Source organism: Odontesthes bonariensis, chromosome 3 (genome assembly GCF_027942865.1).
Source record: "Odontesthes bonariensis isolate fOdoBon6 chromosome 3, fOdoBon6.hap1, whole genome shotgun sequence".
Lineage (NCBI taxonomy): Eukaryota > Metazoa > Chordata > Actinopteri > Atheriniformes > Atherinopsidae > Odontesthes > Odontesthes bonariensis.
Genome location: NC_134508.1, coordinates 26390082 through 26412332, shown reverse-complemented (window position 1 = coordinate 26412332; position 22251 = coordinate 26390082). Strand labels below are relative to the sequence as shown.

Below are 22251 nucleotides of genomic sequence, written 5' to 3'. Positions count from 1 at the left end.
TGTTAACAAACAAACAGAGAATGAAAACCTTTTATACTTATTTGTCTGTTAAGATGCTGGAGACAGATAAGAGTTCAGCTTTGGGATAATACAAAAACTGGCTCATAATTGTCCAGTTAGTAATGCATTGTGATTTTTTTTCAAAACCATGTTGCATTAGGAAATGTTATATATAAATTAATTCAGTTTATGAACCTTAAAACTATCTGCTACTCGTTTTGAAGTACACCAACCTTTGTTATGCACACTCTGGGTCTGAAAGTGCCCTGGAGAACCCAAGAGCTGAGATACAGCACTCCAGAACTTTGGTCTCCGGCCCGGTACGACACTGTTTCACTTTGCGGTACAACATCACGCACCAGTAGTTAGATTGAAAACATACTTTTTCCAATACCAAAAAAGTAACAAAAAACAAAACTCTGTGACAGATGCAACTTCTAGACCCCAGGCAACGCAGAGTGGTGCAGAGTTAGCTTTACTGTTGCAGTGGGTGAGCATGAACTGATAAGCTCTCTTCTTCTGGTGTGGCTTTGCTTCGCTCTGTCCGGGAAATTTCCGATGTGCGGGTTTGTGACCAGAAAAAAAAGTTCTGTGTAGGCTGTAAAGCAGAGGAGACTGAAGCTGTGGTTGACTCCTGTAATCAAACTAATGAAACATGTTTGTATACTCCAAACATTTACTTCAGTGCAATGTGTATCATGACTAACAGGAAATACCTAACATCACAGCAGCGGCTTGTTAATCCATCTCATTACTTATAAGAGATCGAGACACAAGTTGTGACATAGTTGCCATTATCTCTGCTTCCAGGAATGTGCATAACAAAGTTCGATGTACTTCAAAATGAGTCAGAAGCACATTGTTTTAAGGTGCACAAACTAGTGTTGTTTTAAGGGTTATTAACCATTTCTGCGTCTGCTCGTGAGTGGGGCCTCTCCAATCTCCATCCATTAAAATGACCAGACAAAGAAGATTAAGAACAAAGGAACAATATGGACACCTATTTTGTGGAGAGACTTTGCAGGATGGGGCTGCACGGTGGTGTGGTGGTTAGCACCGTCGCCTCACAGCAAGAAGGTTCCAGGTTCAACTCCCGGCTGGGGCCTTTCTGTGTGGAGTTTGCATGTTCTCCCCGTGTATGCGTGGGTTCTCTCTGGGTACTCCGGCTTCATCCCACTGTCCAAAAACATCCATGTTAGGTTAATTGGCATATCTAAATTGTCCTTAGGAGTGAGTGTGTGTGGTTGTTTGTCTCGTTTGTCTCTGTGTGGCCCTGTGATGGACTGGCGGCCTGTCCAGGGTGTACCCCGCCTCTCGCCCATTGACTGCTGGGATAGGCTCCAGCCCCCCCCGCGACCCGACCGACAGATTCAGCGGTATAGATAATGGATGGACTTTGCAGGATAATTGCCACTATCTATACATTATTCTGTGTGATTGAGTAGATGTTCATAAATATCAAGTATGAGGTCAGGGCAAAGGACTGTCCTCGTAAAATGGGGATGGTTGGGATGAGATTTTTATATCAACACTGTAAAGAGAAGGATGTATCCTCTGCAAGTATTCAATTACATTAGCCTGCACATATGCACATTTCCACTGATCCAAGTATCAAGATAAAATCTAAATGACGGCAGTGTTACGAACCTGTTTAGCCACCTCTTTAAAGCTTTCACTCTGTGAGAACATCTGTCGACAATATTTGTCTGCTCGGTAACTGGCAGGTGTTCACAATGTCCTCATCAGCTGCTGAAATTGGCCATCGAAATATGCATCTTAATCCTTTTAAGTATGCTAGGATTTTAATGCTGAAACTGGGATTTAAATGGGGATCATATGATACGACTGCAATCTGCACCTAAGTGGACCTAAGCAGTTATGACACAGGATGTGAGCAGGTATGACACAGGTATGAAGACCACAGCAATTCCCAGCAACTAACTTCTTCTTCTCCACATTAATATGAAAAAAAGTGGTTTATTTTCAGTTTAAATTAGTCTATTTATCAGTTATTTTACATAATCAACCAATCAGCAAATCCATACTAATGAACAAGTGATCGGTGGGTATTAATGTGAAAGTAGTAATCTGTAGTAAACTATTTGAAGATGTTCCCTTGGAACTTTCAGGGTTTTATAGAAATTAAATGGCTGAAACAGTTCTAACATGACTTGAGAAAGCGATTACAAGGATTCTTAATGATAGAAATAAACATTTTAAAATTTGACTGTGTGGAATTTAGAAGGACGTCCTGGTAGAAATGTGGTGTAATTTCTTTTTGGTCTTGTTACCTTAGGGTCACAAACGAAGGGTGTTTCTATGGTGGCCCAGAATGGACAAACCAAACACTAGTTCTAATGTTTTTCAACCAGCAGTCATGCTGTAGTTTAGGGTTGTGTTCAAATTGTCCACTCTAACTGTCTTGTTATTTACTTTAAGTTCACAATATAGAGGACTCACTCACAGTTAACAATGCCAGCATGATATGTACACACTGAATCTGAAATGATAAAAAAAGGCACAATTTTGCTGGTTTTGGTTGAAAAGTTCTCGTCGTTAACATCTTTATACACAACAAGGACATAAAACTTTATGATACAAATTTATGCACCCCTTGCAATTTTTTTTAATTGCTTTGTCACCAACATCTGCAGTGACTGCAGCTATCACTTTTATGATAATCTACACTAGACTGATAATAATTCATAACACCCACAAAACGCAATTAAACATGTCAAAACATAACAACAATTTATTTTCAAAGCCATGGTGGACCCATTCCTGTTGCTTTTATGCAAAAACGTAAAAAGCAAGCTGCTTTACAACTTACCTCTAACATGTTTACTGTTCCGACTGAATATCTGTATGTTTATCTGTAACATACATAAAATATATAGAGGGCTATTTACCTTCTCCTGCCATTTGGATTCTTAATAAATGTACTATTAGATTTAGATTTCTGATTTTTGTAATGTTACATTACAAAAACAAATGTTTGTTTTTATATTTGCGATGCATATCACATTGGCATTGAGTTGTATAATCCCTTGAATTTAGTCCAGTGGCTTTTAAAAGAACTATACTATGATAAATGGAAGCACATTGCAGAGCCTGTCTTACAAGATTTGGAACAAAAATGTAATCAAAGCTTCATGGGACAAACATTAATCAGAATGAAGTAACTACATTGCTTCCGCTTGTCACAAATCATTTTTAGAAACTGATTCTAGAGGAAGGCTGAGATTAAATAAGCAAAAGTTTAGTCCCTTAATTTCGTTGTAGAAGCGTCTACTCAAGATCAAAGCCAACTGCCTCAAAGTGAAGCAACCTGTGAGGTCCGCAGTTGGACTATCTTAGGCCACATTGATATTGCCTATTACGACCAATATAGCACAATATTGTTGGTGCATCATGTGAGGAGTATGCAATGCACTATAACAGTAAATAAAAGGTTTCATGTGACATTAAGGACACCAATACAAAATAGCCGACTCACTAGCCTACATAAGTGACAATATACTAAAGTGGGGTCTAATCCCAACACAGACTTAGATTTAGATGTCAATACACCCTACACACTGCTCCTACATCCCTAATACTCTTTACATTACTTCCTAATGTATTGGGATTAAGTTGAAATTAAATTGTGACGAGTACAGGGTTAATCTGGCTGTTTTGCGCAGTTTATTGTTTTGTGTAAATTTGCTTATGGGCGTGTCCTTCTCCCACCAGTCTGTCCCCAGAGGAAGTTTACCTGAGCAGCGCTAGGACCGAGAGGAAAAGAGGCCACACTACAACCGGGACACGGTAGGTTTCACTACGGACGGAATCTGTTCAAAGTTCCTGCCAATTTTATCTGCAGGGGGTGGGGGGGCACTGGGAATAAATCCGTCTTTGGCTTTGAAAGAAAACCAGCGAAAATAAAGGAAGGGGGGCACGAGTTGTTGCTTCTGTGTGTGTGCGCGCGCGCGCGCGCGCTTCCTCTTTCCCCCACGAGATCTTCCTGAAAACACCTGCGGGATTCAGGTAACTCACCGATTAAAAGGGAAGTCCTTGGGCAGTGAGCGGTGAAAAGGTAAGGCCTCTTTCAGATCACCAAGACCAAAATGAAGCCCAACGTTGTAGGACTGTTTGCAGATGAGGTTGAACTTTTTGCCTGCGCGTTAAGGAAGCGTTCAATCAGAGCTGTGGCCGGATAAGTTGAAACTTTTAGTAACAGGTACCCTCCCTCTGAGGTGCCTTCCTTCTATACAAATAAAAATGGAAGCACTTGCTGCACACTGGCAGCGGGACGGAGTTAATATCGCAAATATTCCTCGCCACCTTTATCTTATCTTTAACGTTTCATCGCCTGAGCTAACAGTGGTACAAGCAGGGCTTTAAATTAACACCAGCCAACCGGCCAAATGCTGGTGAAATTTAAGTTTGGCTGGTAGAAAAGACCAACTTACTAGCCACTTTGACCCATTAATGAGTGTGTGTTTGGCTAGTGAGATTAACATCAACTAGCCATTTTGGCTGGTGATGAAAAAAGTTAATTTAGAGCCCTAAGACACATTAATTAGTTCAGACTCAGTTCAACATGGGCAGCTTTTTGATATCAGAAACGAACAGAAACTGAGCAGGACACGCCCATGCACGCTTACAGGCCCGCAACACACACCGGGGTTGATGTATCAAGAAGGGAAGTAAAGTCCATTTGCGTCCTCTCAGGCGGGATATGTGGCCAGCTGTGAGGTATTAATTTGTCTCCCAGCTAGACAGGAATCAGACCATGTATTTGAATCTATAGCTCGTGTGACTCAGAAATGACACCCAGAATGAGAGATCTAATCATTACCAAACAAGACACAGGGGGAAAAAACCCACTCTTAAAGCCAACTGTATTCTTTATTCAATAACCAGAGAGGCCTCCAGTCTTACAAACGACTCAGTTCAAAGCATGTGCAATGATACACTGACTTTCTTGTGCCAGATCTAATACCCTGTCTGTTACATTAGTTGTTTTATGTCCGCAAGACATTAAACCTGCTCTGGCAACCCACCACGACTTAATGATAGTGGCTTTGTTAAAGGCACTGTTTTTATTGGAGCTATTCGGTCACTTTGAAACGCTGTCCGTGCAGCAGTTAGGCAAGTTGTATTCCTCTTGATCATTTTTATTGTTGGAGAAATGCATTGCTCTCAATCAACCCAAAATCATGTTTAGCCTTAAATGCAGATGTTTGGCACAAGAAACACGAGTTTTCTCTTTTTCAGTGGAATATGTAATTGTGCACACCAATGCCAACCAGACCACTAAGCGCCCCCTTCTTTTCAGCAAATGCCATGAGCCTTGTTACCCTGGAGTTGGCCAGTTTATTGATCTGACCGTGATCTGAAGCAACCACAACTTCTCAAATGCTTCTGAAAGACACGTGTGGGCTTCCCTCACAGTGCATCTGAAACTAGCAGAGGGCCCACGAGTGAGAGAGGGGAAGTCGGGTTAATATTTTTCAGCCAACCTGTGGACATGGATGCCTGTGATGCGACATGGTCCTGCATAAAGATCATAACTTTTTGAATGCTTCAGACATAGTATCTGAAAATGTATTGTAGAAACTGGCTGTAGCTTTGGAAGCAGATTTACAATCCTTCTTCAACCCGAAAAGGTCCAAACCCGCTCATCCTTTACGATCCCCTTCTTCAGCTTGCCTGAGCCAGACCTGAAGTTGTGCCCTGTGACCATTAGTGATCCATAAGACTAACTCTTATTTAATGTCTCCATTAACCCTTTGAGGCCGGGAAAGCATTGCCGCATTTCTACCTTTAAAGCTGGGGGCGCTGTTGCGTTATTCTACCTTTAAGGCCGGGAAAGCGTACACGTCTTTTTTCCTGTATAAGGTTGTTTTGCACCAATTATTGACCTCTGCGCCAATTAAATGCATTATAATAGACACGTGAGAGTGTCGTCATGTTCCTCGTGTCATTGTTTTGAAGTTAAGTTACATCGAACAAGCATGGAGGACTTTCAGTGGGAAGACATTTCAGACTGTAGCGATTTTTGAGGAGTTTCTTGGCTTTGATGATGGCGTATCATTGATGCTGATGAACGTGCTGACCCAATTGATCAAGATTTATGGCTAGCACATATGTTTGAGGATGATGATAACGGCGAGGATGATTTTGAAGGGTTTGAATGTGAGTGGAAGACTGACAATTACCACCGTAATCGACGGAGAGATTTCAACCGCACACCAGGGGTGAAAGTCGATTTACCTGCAGATGCCACACCGTTGCAGGCATTTAATCATATTTTTACTGAGGAGCTTTGGGCGCATCTCGTTTCCGAGACGAATAGATACAGTGACCAGGTACTTCAGACTCCAGCTCGAGCAAAGATGGCAAGGTGGTCACACGTAACTGTGCCGGAGATGAAAACGTTTATTGGAATGTGTATGGGCTCCTTGTGCTGCCAGTACAAAGAGATTACTGGCGATAAAATAAATAAATAATTTAAATATAAAATTAAATTTTATTTTATTTTATTACTGTTTTCTAATTGAAAATAGTGCTGTTCCTGCACTTTACTTTTTATTTTATTTTATTTTATTACTGTTTTCTAATTGAAAATAGTGCTGTTCCTGCACTTTACTTTTTACATTTTCTATTTTTGTGAAGGTGTATGTAAATATCCTCAATTTCCAAAGAAAGCCACAGGTGTAAACTCTCAAATACTTTTTGAATTTTGTTTCTATCTGCTACAGAGGCTGAGAAATCAATCATTTAGTAATTGCTGAATTTCCAGAAAAACTTCAGGTTTTAGGGGGTCTTTCTGAAATCGCCCATAGGTTTTACAGGCATTCTTTTCCAGGCGTTTTAGGCCTAAATGGGTTAAAGCAGGTCTTTTTTCTTTTTCTTTGGCTATGGCTTTTCTCCATCACTAAAGCTCTCAACTTCATCTGAATCTACTTCGTCACGCTTGTGTAGTTGGAAGTTGGAAAAATGTCCTTGGAAATTATTCAGATTTCAGTTGATAATTGTAAATCTTTACAGGATCGGTGCGTCCCTACAGTGTATCAAGTGCTTTTCGTTAGTTTGCATTACTGACATGATTTATGTCAAGGCAGGCAGGGCAAAATCTCTGAAGTCATTAACTTGAAATTATTAGGGTTTTTACACTCCTGATTTATTACAATCAGGCATAAAATGACATTTAAAATCTGTTTCAGTTGGATGTTCAATATGGTGAACTGGATCTCACTGTTGTACACCACGTGCATCCCTGCTTGCTTACTGGGGTAACATAATCTCCTACTCTCGGTCCTGGGTAATAAGTGGGCTACAGTTTGTCTTTGGATAAATAAAAAAAAAAATCTAGTTCATCAAAGCAAATACAGGACAGGAAATATGTTAAAGGGATTAAAAAATTTCAATGATGTAGCCTACTTCTGTAATAGTCTGTAAATCCAAACTAACAAAAAATGCAAAATGCATATAATAGAGGAGACAAGAAAAAGAAATGTTAAGAATAAAGTATAACACGTCAAAAGCAAGGTAATACACATAAAATAAGAATAAAAGACAAAATGTAACATAGACCAACGCAAATAATGAAGCCTATGATGCACTACAAACACAGAGATGTTAAAGGTAAGGATCAAGAAGTCAAATTAAATTTAAAAGAAAAAAAAAAGAGTCTTACTTTATCTTCAAAACTGTCATAATATTTTTATGATTGTGGACCTGGTGAAAAACATTTTTTTGCGGTGCTGGTGAGGTAAATGGAAATAATTTCAAAGCGATAAGAGTTCAAATTTGAAGATAAAATAAGTGCACCATCAGGCATCGCAAGAACAGGCAAATTATTTGTTTAGTATTACATTCCCAGAGAAAATAAACCTTTTGATTACAGTGTGAAGTTAATGACAGTACAACAGCTTACGCTCAGTGGGTCGACATGATGAGATTAATTCCATTATAGCTACAGTTGAGTTATGCTCCTTATTTGAGCAAGGGTAATTATCCTTGGATATATGGCGGTGAATGAATCGAATCATAGGCACAAAGCAAAAAAATCTCGAGCATGCGGAGAACGCAAAGTCTAATTCACCACGTGCTTCACCGTCTACAAGCACGTTTAGTGTGACTTTCAACCGAGTTATCTTGGGGTCTTAATCCGATCGCGAGTAATCCGATCCAATCCAATTTCTTGTCAGATTAAGGTGTATACCTGAATTTAATAGCTCAGTCTTATTGTAATTTAGCCATTAATCCGAATTTTACAGTGCCATGTAACCCCACTGTTACCCCATTGATCACTCGGCAACTATTTGCATCGCTAATCGTAGGTTATCTGTTTTTTTTTTTTTTTTCTACATCAAACAATCACTTGATGACTATTTACCTGCATTCTATCTAGCAGGGATTCAGTGTTCATCTGGTGCTAATTTAATTGGCAATCCAATCTGAGTCTTTTTAATCTTCTCTGTATTTACACAAATTAATGCTCAATAACATAATTGTGGAATTTCAAGTGTGCTGCAGATGCTGAGAAGACGAGTGTGTCACTTCATTCTTTGTGTGTCCCTCCTCCGTGTTCCTGTCTCTCTGGCTCATGTTTGTCATGTTTGGACATGCCATCCGTAGCACCTTTTTCTCTTATACCTGTTCTCTCCCACCTGCAACTCGGTTTCCCTGCTCACTCCCTCCTCAAAAATGTAGAACACCTTTCCTGTCACTAAAACAACTTAATCACAGACACGGGCAGACTTTTTTTCATTGAGTCATTTTCATTGAGTCATTTTCATCGAGTCTTGACTGTGACATTGAGATGTCAGCCATTTGTTGCAGTAATCCAGTCGCCAGCATGGCTGATTAGCAGAAGCTGTTTAGAGACACATTCTTGTGCTGTAACCTAACTGCTTTCACACAGCTGGATCTGACTCGTCCCATGTAAAACCTTGTTTTTCCCAACAGCTTGTCCTGCAGATATGTGTTCCAGTAGAAGTATATGCAGCGGCAACAACCGCAGAGCCCCCAACTCACAGACCAGTGGCTCGGGGGCCCACTATGCCCTGTGTGCCCTGGGTGTGGGGCTCATCGCCCTGGGTATTGTCATGATAGTGTGGACTGTGATACCCATGGATGGAGAGGACTCAAGTGATACCTCTCTGTCAGGAAACTCCACCTCAACCCCAGAGAATGATAATGAGGATGATGAACGCACAAAGTCCTCGTCAGTGGCACTGGTGCTGGTTGGAGTTGGGATAGTCATGTTGCTCTTGTCCATTTGCCTCGGTGTGAGAAACAAGAGGAGAGCTCAGAGCAGAAGAAACCAGCCAACGACAACAGGAGGTGCCTTGATGGACCATGTGGCAGGAGAGGAACAGTCGTGAGTGATGACTTCCAGTTCTGTTTTTATACCCACATATTTGAAATGGTTTTGATGGTTCATTTGAAAGCTGTCCTAAGCGGTCATGTAGCCCTGCTGGTAGTTGCCCGTTAAACATTAAACACATATCAGAGACTCAAAGAATGTATCTTCAACCAAGGCCAGAGCCATGTGTCACAATTTTAGGGTAACATATCCTGATCTGGACCAAACATTAATTGGTTCTTCTTGTCATCCTCAACCACTTCACTTGGTTTCAGTCACTTTAGCCATTCAGGTCATTTTAGCCATAGAAAAGCAAACAGCCAGGATGATGTACCTCCACCAAAACCGTTATCTTGGTGAAGGAATAAACTCAACAAACTAAGTTCCTGAATTGTTTTTCAGAGGCTTCATGAGCAGCAAAAAATAATTAAAGTAGCTATAGTTTTTTTTTTTTTGTTTGTTTGTTTTTTTTCCCAAAAACTGTGATCAGGTCTAATTTTAAAAGGGACTGTTTGTAGTCACAAACCCACAGAGGCCTCAGCTTCCTTTATTCTGTTAATATTTAACAGTTCAGTTATTTAACCACAAACCACAGTCACTAACCGTCACCCTTGTGAAAATGAAGTTTATCATCTTGCTAACATGTCCATGTGGTCCTTTTTATTTGCTACAACACATATCACGAGCGAAACAAGCAATCAGCACCATGGCTGAATGTTTCCACATTGATATGATGATGCAGTGAACCGACAGTCTACAGAGGACAGATTTAAACCGTCATGATTTCGTATCTTACAAACATTTGAAACCAAACCTTTTGACTTGGAGGTCTCGACCAGCTTCTCACGTTGACCACTGGGAACAAAGCATGAGCAGTGTTGGCATTTGGCGACATATTACGCTAGTGTGGATGCAGATCAGGCATCTCTGTTTACTCCAACTCTGAGAGAAAGCCTTACTGTACAGTTGTTCCCTTTATCAAGCAGAACACAAATGGAAAATCATTTGAAAAAAATGCATCTAGGCTCTAATTATTCAGCACTGTTGTAATCGTCCTCCAAGTTTCCTTTTCACGCGCGTTACGTTATATTAATCAGGGCTCTAGAGTGCGACCTATTTTCTCAATGGTGCGACTAGAAAAAAATCCTGCATCCTGTAGTCAGACAGAAAGGTGATGAACCTCGGCCCGTCAGATAAACAGTGGATGTAGCCGCGGGTGATAAGATGAGAAGAACGATTGACAACTTTTTCGTTAAGTTAAGGCCTGATGCGTCCGAAAATAACCACAACCAATGCTCTGACACGGAGCCATCAACCTCCCACGTTATGTCATGTCCTGGTCCGGAGCTAGCATCAGATAATGAGCCACATACGATCAACTCCGAACCAGAACCAACTGAAATTAAAAGGGGTAAAGTGTATACATTTCTAAGAGAGTGGCTTGACCAGTTTCCCTGGCTAAGATGCAGTAAAACCGATAATATAACTAACTTACTGTAAAATGTGGCAAAATAGTGCATTTGTGACTGGTTCTAATAGATTTCGAATTGAAACGCAGAAAAAGCACAACGCATCTATGAAACACATTACCTGCTCAGTGTCCTCTCCCCCCGCTGCCTTTCAGCGGCAGGCAGCAGCAAACAGAGATGATAATCAAGTTTAACGTTACCTACCATATTGCAAAAGTTCCCTTCACTAAGTTCCAAGTCCGAAATAATTCTTCAGAAGAAAAATGGCTTGAACATAAACGCGACGTACAGCAATGATGTCGCGTGCGCACAATTTATAGGAGTCATCGCAGATACATTGAAAAAAAAGACGTCTGTGCTAACTCCGAACAGTGAGTACATGGCATTCCTGGTCATTCAGGAATGCGTCAGTGTGTACGGCCGTATCTTGAGGAGAGGAAGACCGGTGAATATACTGATATATATATTTAACCCAACTACAGGAGTTGGCCATCCGAGGGGCATGTGACTGCAATGGAGGATAGTCCATAAGACATTGAGCCATGAGATATTCAGTTTGAAGCCCTTAAAACACTTGAAATTTTAATTTAGATTTTCTTTTTATTTAATTTATCTTGAGATGTTTTAAGTTTAAATTTCAGGCCAGTGAAGCACTTTAAAGCAATACTATGTAACATTTCTACCTTAAAATAACAGCTTGAAAAAAATTGTGCGGCTAGAATGAGTTTTAATATTACGATTGGCCTGTCTCCTATGCCCTTCGGGGGTCTGAGTTGTAATAACTGCGCTATGTAACTTTGCTGGACCGGCCCGGGAGCTGAGCGGAAGTACTTTGACTTGCTTTCTGGCACACCTACCGCAAAAACAATTGGACCCCTCTCACGCTCCCAGGTACATTTGATTACTCTTACCTTCTCGGTCGACATAGCTTGCACCTTCTGACTCCTCGCCGGTTCGTCAACAAACGTGAAAGCAAAAGGGTGTTGTATTTACGACAGTGTAACCGTACATTACCTCCAAGCCTGTAGGGGGAGCTCCATAATGGGCTTTTTGAGAAGTTACATTGTATTGCTTTAAGCACCAACACTTTTTCAGTAAGTTTCAGTAAGTAGTTAGTAAGTTAAGTTCAGTAAGTTTGTAGAATTGTGCTTCAAATAAAGAACCTGTAAAACTGCGGTGTTAAATGCAATGCGTTTGAAAATTTGGGTGCACCTAACTTTTGTGCTGGTGCACCTAAGAAAAAAAGTTTGGCAGACCAGTGCAATCAGTGCAAAAAGTTAGTCTAGAGCCCTGTTAATGGTTTCATCAGTCTGTTAAAGCAATGGCAGTCTTTCACACATAGATCACTTTTCCATTTATGATCCCCTGCAGTCCATTCAGTCATGCCGGGAAGAGTCACTGTGCACATGCAATAGAATAGTCATTTAAAAGGTCACAGTTTTCCGTACCATGAGAGTTCATATCAAAATGCCAAGTTGGAATTGTTATTTTTAAATGAGGTGGTGAACGATAACGGTTAAATATATTTATACGGGATCATGGAAATGGACGGGAAATGGAAAGATCAGCTGCAGCTTGAACAGTTTTCCCTCATTCATTTGCCTAAGATGCTGAATATAAGAATGAGTCTGGAAGAAGGTTAACATGACATTAGAAAAAAAAAAAAGTATTCGTACTCGAGCTGGAATTTTAAAATTCATCGACAAACTTTAGTCTGACCGAAACTGTACCAAATCCAGCTTCTCCAAATTGTGACCCATATGAGCTGCAATTCGAATCACTCTTGCATGTGTACGCTCTGCTAGACTCAAACGGGCACTGGCACAAGGACAGCGGCCCAGTTAAATGACCGAGTCGACCTAGGACCATAGCTGGACTCAGCTGTGTATATGAACCATGCTGATTGCTGCAGCTAATTATCGTAGTTGGAAAGCATCAGGGAGGAATGTTTAAACAGCTCTGTTATTTATTCAATAGCACGATTTGACATATTCCTCTGAGCAGCTAATCAGAAGCCAAATGAAATGGTGACTCAAGCCGTTCACACTTTTGCTTGTTATGTTATAATGTCTGAGCCAGTCGTGCGTCTTAAGCCCTATTCGGACGGGACTAGTTCAATGGGGGGGCGTATGGTAATGTTTGTTAACCAGACGACGCCAGGGAGAAGAAATGACCATTTCGGACGGGACAAGAAATCCCTGTAATAATTCATCTAACATGGGAGGAGTTGTTGGTTACGCACAACCGTCACATCCTGGATGCCATGCACCATGCATCTGTAAACAGACATGGCGCTGACCATGCGTGCTTGCAAGCAGCGCTTCATCCAGAACCTCCATGTTTGCAAACAGACACACCTAATTGTTTCTCTCTTTAAAAGGATGTCACGACATATTCCGTACTTATTACCGAAGGTTGCATTCGCACGGGATTAGTATTACCTATGGTAGATACTCCGGACCGTTTCACAGGAGGTAGAATTCTCGGCAAAGTTTACCGACATACTCCGCTATCTTTACTGACATGGCGCGTTCGGACGGGACTAGATTTCCCGGTTATTATTACTTTACCCCAGGTTCCCCCATTAAACTAGTCCCGTCCGAATAGGGCTTTAGAATGTTAAAGAAAAGCACCAGAGTTCTATGTAATTCACATATAACACTGACACTTTCAGTTGTCACCAGCATGTCTGAAACTGGCCTTAGATCACTTCTTCCTGGTGGCTGGGCCTACCTAATCTCTGTAGGTTTCTGCATTTTTTTAAGACAAACATCAAACCCTGGAAAAATCTATCTGCCTACATCATGTCAGCATTTCGAAAGTGTCACTGCTTTTTTTTGTTTGTTTGTTTTGTTTTTTTTGTCTGAGGTTTTGATGTACCTGGAAACTAATCTAAAACCATTGGACATCAGCCCTCATCTCTTCATCTGCATTTTGTTGAAGTCTCGCTGAGTTTACTCAGGGGCATGAAGGAGCTCCGTCAGACATCTGTCTCGAGCTATATTTAGATTTGAAATTGTTGTTCATCTTATTTCTCTACTTTTTCTCTGTTTTCAGCTGTTTGTTTCCAGTTAAACATTTTAACTAAGTGGAACCTGACCTTCCAGCTGGTTCTTTTGGTTCTGTGGACATCACCACAACCTGCTTGACTTAAATATTACTGAGTATAGATTGCAACAAGTTAGCAGAGGATTACTTAGTTAGTAAAATTCAGATTTTTCTTTCACAAGTTGATGGGCTTAAACTTAGCTGATTAGCTCAAATTTTAGACTTGCATTGATTAAGAGGACACGACATGGCACGTGCATGCTGATATTATGGCTGCTGGAGATGTGATTGTGTTTTCTCACTGAGGGTCATCTCTCGTGTTCCTTTCCAGAGCTGTAGACCCAGTTTCGTACAACGTGCCGAGCTATGAGGAAGTTGTTGGCAGTGGCGAATACCCCGTCCGCCAGAGCAACCTTCGGCAGAGCACCTCACAGCTGCCGTCCTACGAGGACATCATGGCTGCCGTGGAAAATGAGGGAACAGAGCCCAGTAACAACTCAACCGAGGACACCCCTCTGAATAATCCTGCACCGGCACCTGTTCAACCTGCGGCTGAGCCGCAGGGCGGGCATGCTGGCCTCACATCCAACCCCAGCTTACCCACTCGTAGCAGCAGCCGGGCCAGCCGTTTACTGCGGCCCCTTCGGGTGAGGAGAATAAAGTCGGACAAACTACACCTGAAGGACTTCCGCCTCCAGATCCGCACGCCGACACAGAACCCTGTGACCATTGAACCCATCACTCCGCCTCCACAGTATGACAATAAAATGCCTGAATTACAGTAAGCTATCTCATTTTATGTCCCCCCAAATTTTCTTGATTGAAAATCTCTAAAAAGACTAATATTTGCGAAAACCCATTTTTAAAAACCTTTTTTTGAGTGATAGATTTGGTGGCAGGACGGAGGCTTGGTCTTTATTACTGAAGCTCGTGAGTGGCATACTTTTTCTGTGACAATGCATTTTAAGATCTGCGTGAAAATGGTCAGCAGGACAGGATTTGAGTTTTTTGTTTTTTTTAAATTAATAGCCAATTATAATTTACAGATTATGTCTCATTACCAGGATTTTCTGTTGGTGTTGTCTGAAACCAGCTCTTGGGCACTAAAAGGAGAAAAAGGAAGTTGATTCTCTGTGATATTTTTAAATCCCATTGTCAGATGGGCACTTTTTCATCATTTGTAAGTGACAAGAAAGCAATGAGGCCTAAAATTCAAGACTTATTAGCTCTTAGTGAATTGATTTGTTTGTTTGTGTGTTGTTTTAAACTCTTTATCTAGAAGAAAATAGCCCAAATGATGTAATTGACACAGATGTCAAGAGAAGACCCCAATCTTTTGCAACCACGAGTTAAATGTGGGACATCCTGTTGTTGTGATATTATTATTATCTGAATATACAGTACATTCCTTCATGGACCTTTTTATGAATGTTGAGATGTTTAAATGTGTTTTTAAATATGTTATATTTGTAAAGCGGTGGTGAATAAATGTTTTCTGTCATTTAAGATCTGTTTAAGAAATAATATTTTTGTTACAAAATGTCGGTGAGTATAATTTAATTTGTGTATTATGTTATCTCAATTTTAAAATCCCTCAAAACAAATGGACCTACTTCATAGAGGAAGTGGCAGAATGAGAGGAAAAGCCTTGTTGATGCATGCAGAAATATTTTCTCTATTTTCAGTTGATTTATTTTTATTTTTTTCCAAATTTGCAAGCTTTAGTTTGGAGTTGTATTTATTTTGGAAAATAACTTTTGGTAATAAAATCTAACTTGAATGTTTTGCTTTACCTTTGTTTTTTTCTGTACTTCATAAATGCATCAGACTTCCTCGCACTTAAGATTCTTTGGTTTGCATTTAGCGCCCTCTAGTGGTTCAACCGGTTAAATGACCTAATCAGATAGCAATCATTATTTTCAAATTAATTACGTCATGACAGGTTATCTCTGAACAATATAAGCAACGATGTGTTGTGTTACTGTGTGAGCAAAATAAAATGTGAGTGGGTGGGGCATAATGATTGGCCTTTTTAATACATTTCAGCTCACCACTGAGGGCCCTCTTGCACGAACTCCCAAATGGCAAAGTAGCCCCATTTTGAATAATACAACATGCAAGAGACAAAACTTTCAAATAAAGCCGCAACGTCTCCTTCCGAGTAGAAGCTCGAACGGATATGAAAACTGTAATAATAGATTGAACTTGATGAAGCGAACTTGGATTCCACTATTTCAGGCTTTACGTGCCTTTAACGTTGAGAACCGGAAATATAAAGTGAGTGATGGCAGAAATAGATAGGCTACTGAAGCGGAGTAACACGAAGACCCATCTATCAGCTGCGAAGACTGCTGATACTTCACCAGCAGTATTTGAAGATCGTTTATCAAGTAGTTTATGGAAAAGACCAACCTAAGTAAACAGGACAGGAGAATAAATATTCTGCTAAATAATCTACTCAGAAAACCGGACTCAGCTCAGGAAAATGGTCATTATGTGTGCCTATTAGTTAACACTTGTAATCCTTCTGTTTCATAGAGTGTACATGTGTTCTGTTTATTGTTCATGTGTAAATGAATTGGAAAATACTCAAACTTATCTACACTATGCGAAATATGTTGCCGATTTGAAATTCAGTGGATTGCAGTCAAAGTGTCCCACTTCTGCGGTTTCAAACTAACATCCAGAAGGAAACAGATTTTCCGTCTCGTGTCCTCAACACTTTCTGCAAATGAATCACAGAAGTGCAGATTTGCAACCTGACTTGGTGTGTATATTTTCGGTATGAACTTCGTTTTCCAGAGCTCCACCCTCACCTCGGTTTAGAAAGCTTTTTTATTTCTTTCACTTTTTTTTTCTTTTTTTTTTCTTTTTTATGTGCAGCTGCCATGTAGCAGGGGGAGGAACAGCTGGCTGAGGGAAGAGCCAGCCCGGGGAGTCAGTCACATTCCTGGCTGGGATTCAATGACTGAACCAGACACAAACAAACAGAGAGGCAGAGAGAGGGAGAGACTCACACACTGAGTGAGTGGGGAGACAGACTGAGAGTACGCCAGACTGAGCAGACGAGGCTTATTTCGGGCGCACATTAGGAGTGCGTAAAACCGCAGGAGCGCTAAAACATTGTACCCGGTGATTGTACGCTGGATAATACAAGTTTTCAGTCTCCAAGTTGACGACTTTATTTGCGTCGTTTACAGGAACTGCCCTATGATTTCAGCGGCTTTCGTTTTTCTGAATGGACGCGCTGGGAAGCTTCTCTGCTGACATGGAAATGCTCGTTATGGAGCTTGTTGCCGGATGCTGAGGACGCCCGCTCCGAAAAGTCAGTGTCTGCTTTCATTTTTAGGTCCGAACCCCCGTTTCCAACCGACGACAACATGGAGGGCACGAGCTTCCAGCCCCATCCCGGACTCCAGCAAACTCTGAAGCAGTTCCATCTGAGTTCAAGTCGCTCTCTCGGCGGACCGGCGGCGTTCTCCGCTCGGTGGCACCAGGACTCGTTCTTCTGTAAAGATGGAAAATCCGCAGAGATGATGCTCTCCCTGCCGACTCAGACACCTCCGGTGATGTCTGGCCCACTTTTCATTCCGTCCGACCGCTCCACGGAGAGGTGCGAGACGGTGCTGGAGCGAGAGCCCATCTCCTGCTTCGTGGTCGGCGGGGAGAAGCGGCTGTGCTTGCCGCAGATCCTGAACAGCGTCCTGAGAGATTTCTCCCTCCAGCAGATCAACTCTGTGTGCGACGACCTGCACATCTACTGCTCCAGGTGCACGGCGGACCAGCTGGAGATCCTCAAAGTGGTGGGTATCCTGCCCTTCTCGGCGCCTTCCTGCGGGCTGATCACTCAGACGGATGCTGAGCGCCTCTGCAACGCGCTCATCTACGGCGGGACGTACCCTCCTCACTGCAACAAGGAGTTGGGCTCCCTGGAGTTGGAGAGAACCGAGAAAAGCTTCAAAGTGTATCACGAATGTTTTGGCCGGTGTAAAGGCCTGTTTGTCCCGGAACTGTACAGCGGTCCGGCTGCCGCTTGCATCCAGTGCATGGACTGCAGACTTATGTATCCGCCTCACAAGTTTGTGGTCCACAGCCACAAGAGACTAGAGAACCGGACTGTCCACTGGGGCTTCGACTCCGCCAACTGGCGGGCTTATGTGCTCTTAGACCCGGACTACGCCGACAAAGAGAAAAGTCACCTGGAGCACCTGCTAAAAGAGTTAAAAGGAAAATACGACCTGAAGGGGAAACTGCCCAGTAAATCCTGCAGAGTAAGTCACACTCTTATCATTTATTCTGCTTTTGAGGAACGTTGTAATATTATAGTCTGTGGATATTTCAACAGCTCAGCATCAAATGCATTGATCAACTTTCATTTTGACTTCTTTCTCATTAGGCCTGCCACAGTCTTTTTTTCTTTCTTTTGATTGATTGATTGTATGTCTCACAAGTGTTCCCAGTCACATCTCGCTGTGCTTCTCTGGTCTGTGGTTGCACCATGAAACACCTCACTCACATATACGTCTCAAAGAGGTGAACTGAAGCCACCAGCTTGTGCCCCAGAGCATCCATCCCATCCCAGAAAGCTCCCCCACTTCACCCCACCCCCTCAGAGTGACCCAAGGGCATCTGCATTATGATGAATGAACTCTCAATGATATATTTTATGAGTGTGAGAGAGCAGAGAGGGGCAGGGGAACCGGTAACATGTTGTGGGGAAGGGTTTAATGAGGATTGGAATATGGAAATGTGCGTGTGTGTTTGTGAGAGAGAGATAGAGGGGGTTGTAGCTCCTTGCGTGGGTCAGAGATGTTCAGGGCCAGGGGGACGAGGTGGCTGTTTCTTCGTCACAGAGCAGCTGTTATGTGGGACTCTGATAATGAGTGGACATCTCTGAATGCATCACCACGGCTCTGAGCAGAAGCCAGGAGATGCTCATTACTCCATTTCAAAAAAGTAGAAAACAGTTTCAGAAAAGATTTTTGTTTCTTGGAATTCACTGCTTATAATTTCATGTTTTTCCATTAACCGAGATGCTCCTGACAGTTTGCAAGTGTCTCCAATTAAAAAAAACAAAAAAAAAAACAAGTCTTGAACCTGTGGTTGATATCTCCCTAACAGCAGTCAGCAGGTCTTGATGTATCACCTGCAAGTTCTATATTTCCTCAAAATGTTGAGTCCCGCGCTGACAGTCTTTCAGCGTGTGTGTGATAAACTGCTCACAGGGTCTGAGCATCATGGAGGCAGCGTGGTGGAGGGGGCAGTGCATATTTGCTGTGGTTCACTGTCAGTTGTGTTCCAGTTAGCAGACAGGCCCGGTCCTCGGGGAGCTGCACACCAGCACTCTCCCATACATCAGGCTGACAGGCCAAGCTGCTGAAAGGCCGCGCCGGGGCTCACAGCCTGCGTTTGGCTCGGCTTACCCATGAAATGAAGACACAATGTTATCGGTCTGCCACAGCCTCTCTCTGATGTCAGGGTGTTTTATTAATAAGAGACAGGTTACCTTGTCTGCTTATATCATCTGTCTAGACTGCCTCCCCATGTACTGTACGAGGGGATTCGTGCAGATACGGCGATGTCTGTGTCTTCGCTGCTTAAAGGATTATTGGTCCAGAGTTTCTGGAATGTAATTTGGAATTATAGCTGTGAATGGAGAAACACTGCAGCCAGCTCACAAAAACAAAGGCCATATCAGGAGATCTGTTTTGCATCAAATCCAGCATTTGGTAATTTCGCTGTTTGCCTAATGTGCAGATGAGGGCAGATTGCAGAGAGGACGCCGCAGACTTTCTCATTCAGAAGATGCAAAGTGTTTGAGCCAGGCCTTGACATGTGTTGTCAAAGGGCCATAACCTCTGACCTTTCCTCCAAAGACAATGACCCAGCCAACCCCCCATTTTTTTCACACCATCCAATCACATGGCCTCTTGTTCAGTCCACTAGCCAGATGGTTTCCTGATAGATGATAGAGAAATATATGAAGCAAACGATATTCTTAATAGCAGCTTGATTCTTATTAAACAATACTGTGTTTTGCTGTTTGTTTGAACTCTGACAAGGTTGTGACTACTTTGATTTTAGAATGTCTGACTTGATTTAAAAGACTCTCTCCACTGTGCTGATCCTTGCATTTAGCAACTCAAATATTAACTGTTCTGATTAGCATAGAAATCTTCAAAAAAGACGATTGGAACAAATTTTAAAACAAATCTTTCAGGCCAAAGTAAAATACCTCTGAGCATTAACTGTAAAAACAAAATCCCTAAGAAGTGTGGGCAATGTGATCACTCATCTGACTGAGTGGAGAGTTAAACGAGACTCTGGAGAACTGTGTGGACCCTCCATAATGGAATGGATATTAAAACCATCCAAGTGAGGCCAATTTATGCCTTTTTCCATCCCATTGTCCTCCACACTTGATGCAATTAGCCTCAAACCTGGAGTAAACCAGAGCGTGAATCAAAGGCTTAAAGGGTGGTGCAACTTGGTTTCGTAAAAAGTGAATGAAAGAATGTTCATTTTTCTCTGCGTCCTCCAACATCAGCTAACTGTGCGTCCATCTGCGCTTGTGTGTGGGCGCCTTTATGCATATATCCAGTACACGTGTGTTTGCATGTAAACAGGCAAGTGTTATGACTGGATCAGCTGTATGAGGCAGATTAAAATGGGCTCACTGCCGGCTCATTTCCATTCCCATCTGTCTGCTGACCTCTTCTAAGTCCTGAAAGCTGACATGGGGAATCTCTTTGGTCCTTGATGGGCCCGTCTGACCCAGCCAGCTAAAACCCAACTCACCCACATCACTTGCATTAAACTATCATTCACATTTAATTAACAATTTGCATGTTTTTCAATCGCACCACCGGTGCCTCAAATTTCTGATGTGAACTTTTAGCTTAATTCGCTTTCTCCAACTTGTCCTTGGAAACTTCATCCCCCCCCCCCCAAGCCAGCCAGCCAGCCAGCCAGCCAGTCCGTGACTGCTGACCAGAGCGTTGTGGCCAAAGCAGGGGCGGCTTGTCAAGCCAAAGGGGTGTCAGGAGCTCCCAGGGGTTGTGGCCTTCATTCTGGCAGTGATGACCCCATGTTAAAAGGGTGTCAGCTGGGGCTCTCTCATGGGTAATGTGTGCTAAAGACCTGCCGCCTCCTTTGTTTGAGGGCCGGGCTTTCAGGGGCTGTGAAGTGCAGCAGTGGTTCTTTGTGATTGCCTTGTTTCTTTGGGTGATGTGGGGATAGGTCTGTAACCTCCAGCCTCTCTGAGGGTGGGAAACCCGTGCTTGTGAGACTGCTGTGTCACCGCTTTCCTGGTTATGTGCTCAAAGACAGATTGGAGCCTGTGGTGGTGTCTGCGTGTCTAATTGTGATGGGACTGGGAAATAATTCAGTATTAGCATTAATGGACTTTTGACAGAAGTATGATGCTGTTATTTGATTACATGATCAAACTCTCTTGTAAAAATCTGTTGTGCAAATGAATTGCAATGAATTGATCAAATAATATAAACAAAAACATTTTCCTATTTAGTATTCCTATTTTTCTTTGATCCATTTGGAGAGCTAAAACCGTATTTTTGCTTTTTTGTCTCATGCTATATCAATATTAGCTCTAATATTTTAAATAGATTGCCTTTATTATAGCAGGGAATCTATACAAAATTATCTCATAGTACTTTTTTACTAATATTTCCTATAAAAATACTACGGTTGAAGAAGTATTCCGATTCTTTACTTCTGTCAAAGTATTGTGCCACAAACACCAAGTTGCATTACAAATGAAATGTCTGAATGAAGCAGCAAAGACATCACAAAGTACTTCAAGTATCAACAAGTGGAAATCAAAGATACTTCCAACACTGAAATGTTATTATGTTTTATGTGTTCAGAGAGGAAAGCAAGGCTCCAGTGTACTTTACAGTGTACTGTAAAGACAGCAGGGGTCACATATGAATATACTCAAATAGTACACATGAATTAAGTAAACAAATGTTTGAATTGATTTGCTTTATATCCTGCAATTCATCTTCAAGCACAGTACTATAGTTATTTTTCTTTTAGTACTGCTTTCTGTTTGGCATTTACACATTTTGCAAACACATGAATGCACGAATCCAAGTTAGGCAAATGGGATGTGAAAAAGACCCTAAAACTAAAGCAAGAGGGCATTTCAAGAATGTTTGACATACTTAATTGCCTGATTTTCTATCTGATCATTTTACATGGGTGTTGCTTCTCTCTAAACCTCGATGACACAGCACAGTACTAATGTGCGAAGGACTTCTTGTATATCTCGAGGAGTGAGGGAGGAGGAGGATGATTAGTGTTGATCAGTGCTGATGAGACGAAGGAGGAGATGAGCACTGGCTGTGACTGCAG

General features: G+C 41.9%; 2 protein-coding genes across 3 annotated transcripts in view; both read left to right on the top strand.

Moving 5' to 3' along the window:
- The first annotated feature begins 1783 nt into the window (after positions 1-1783).
- On the top strand, positions 1784-15655 carry tmem51b (transmembrane protein 51b). Of its 2 annotated transcripts, XM_075461309.1 has the most exons (4): positions 1784-1909; positions 3733-3807; positions 8959-9373; positions 14207-15655. In XM_075461309.1, the coding sequence occupies exons 3-4, from the start codon at positions 8973-8975 to the stop codon at positions 14658-14660; spliced, it is 855 nt and encodes a 284-aa protein (XP_075317424.1). In that variant the 5' UTR covers positions 1784-1909; positions 3733-3807; positions 8959-8972; the 3' UTR covers positions 14661-15655. The 2 variants fall into 2 exon arrangements, with proteins under 2 accessions (XP_075317424.1, XP_075317423.1); XM_075461308.1 differs by lacking the exons at positions 1784-1909; positions 3733-3807 and adding an exon at positions 3843-4075.
- A 1098-nt stretch (positions 15656-16753) lies between these two features.
- Positions 16754-22251, top strand: part of skib (v-ski avian sarcoma viral oncogene homolog b) — a 35688-nt gene continuing 30190 nt past the window's right edge. The window contains exon 1 of the mRNA XM_075461307.1: positions 16754-18146. Coding sequence (XP_075317422.1) covers positions 17256-18146 — 891 coding nt within the window. The 5' untranslated portion in view covers positions 16754-17255. The remainder of the gene's footprint in view (positions 18147-22251) is intronic.

Bases quoted from the DNA above. Each gene is read 5' to 3' on its own strand.
- tmem51b (XM_075461309.1), top strand. From the start codon at position 8,973: ATGTGTTCCAGTAGAAGTATATGCAGCGGCAACAACCGCAGAGCCCCC. The intron at 9,374-14,206 runs GTGAGTGATGAC...GTTCCTTTCCAG, and splicing joins GTGGCAGGAGAGGAACAGTC to AGCTGTAGACCCAGTTTCGT.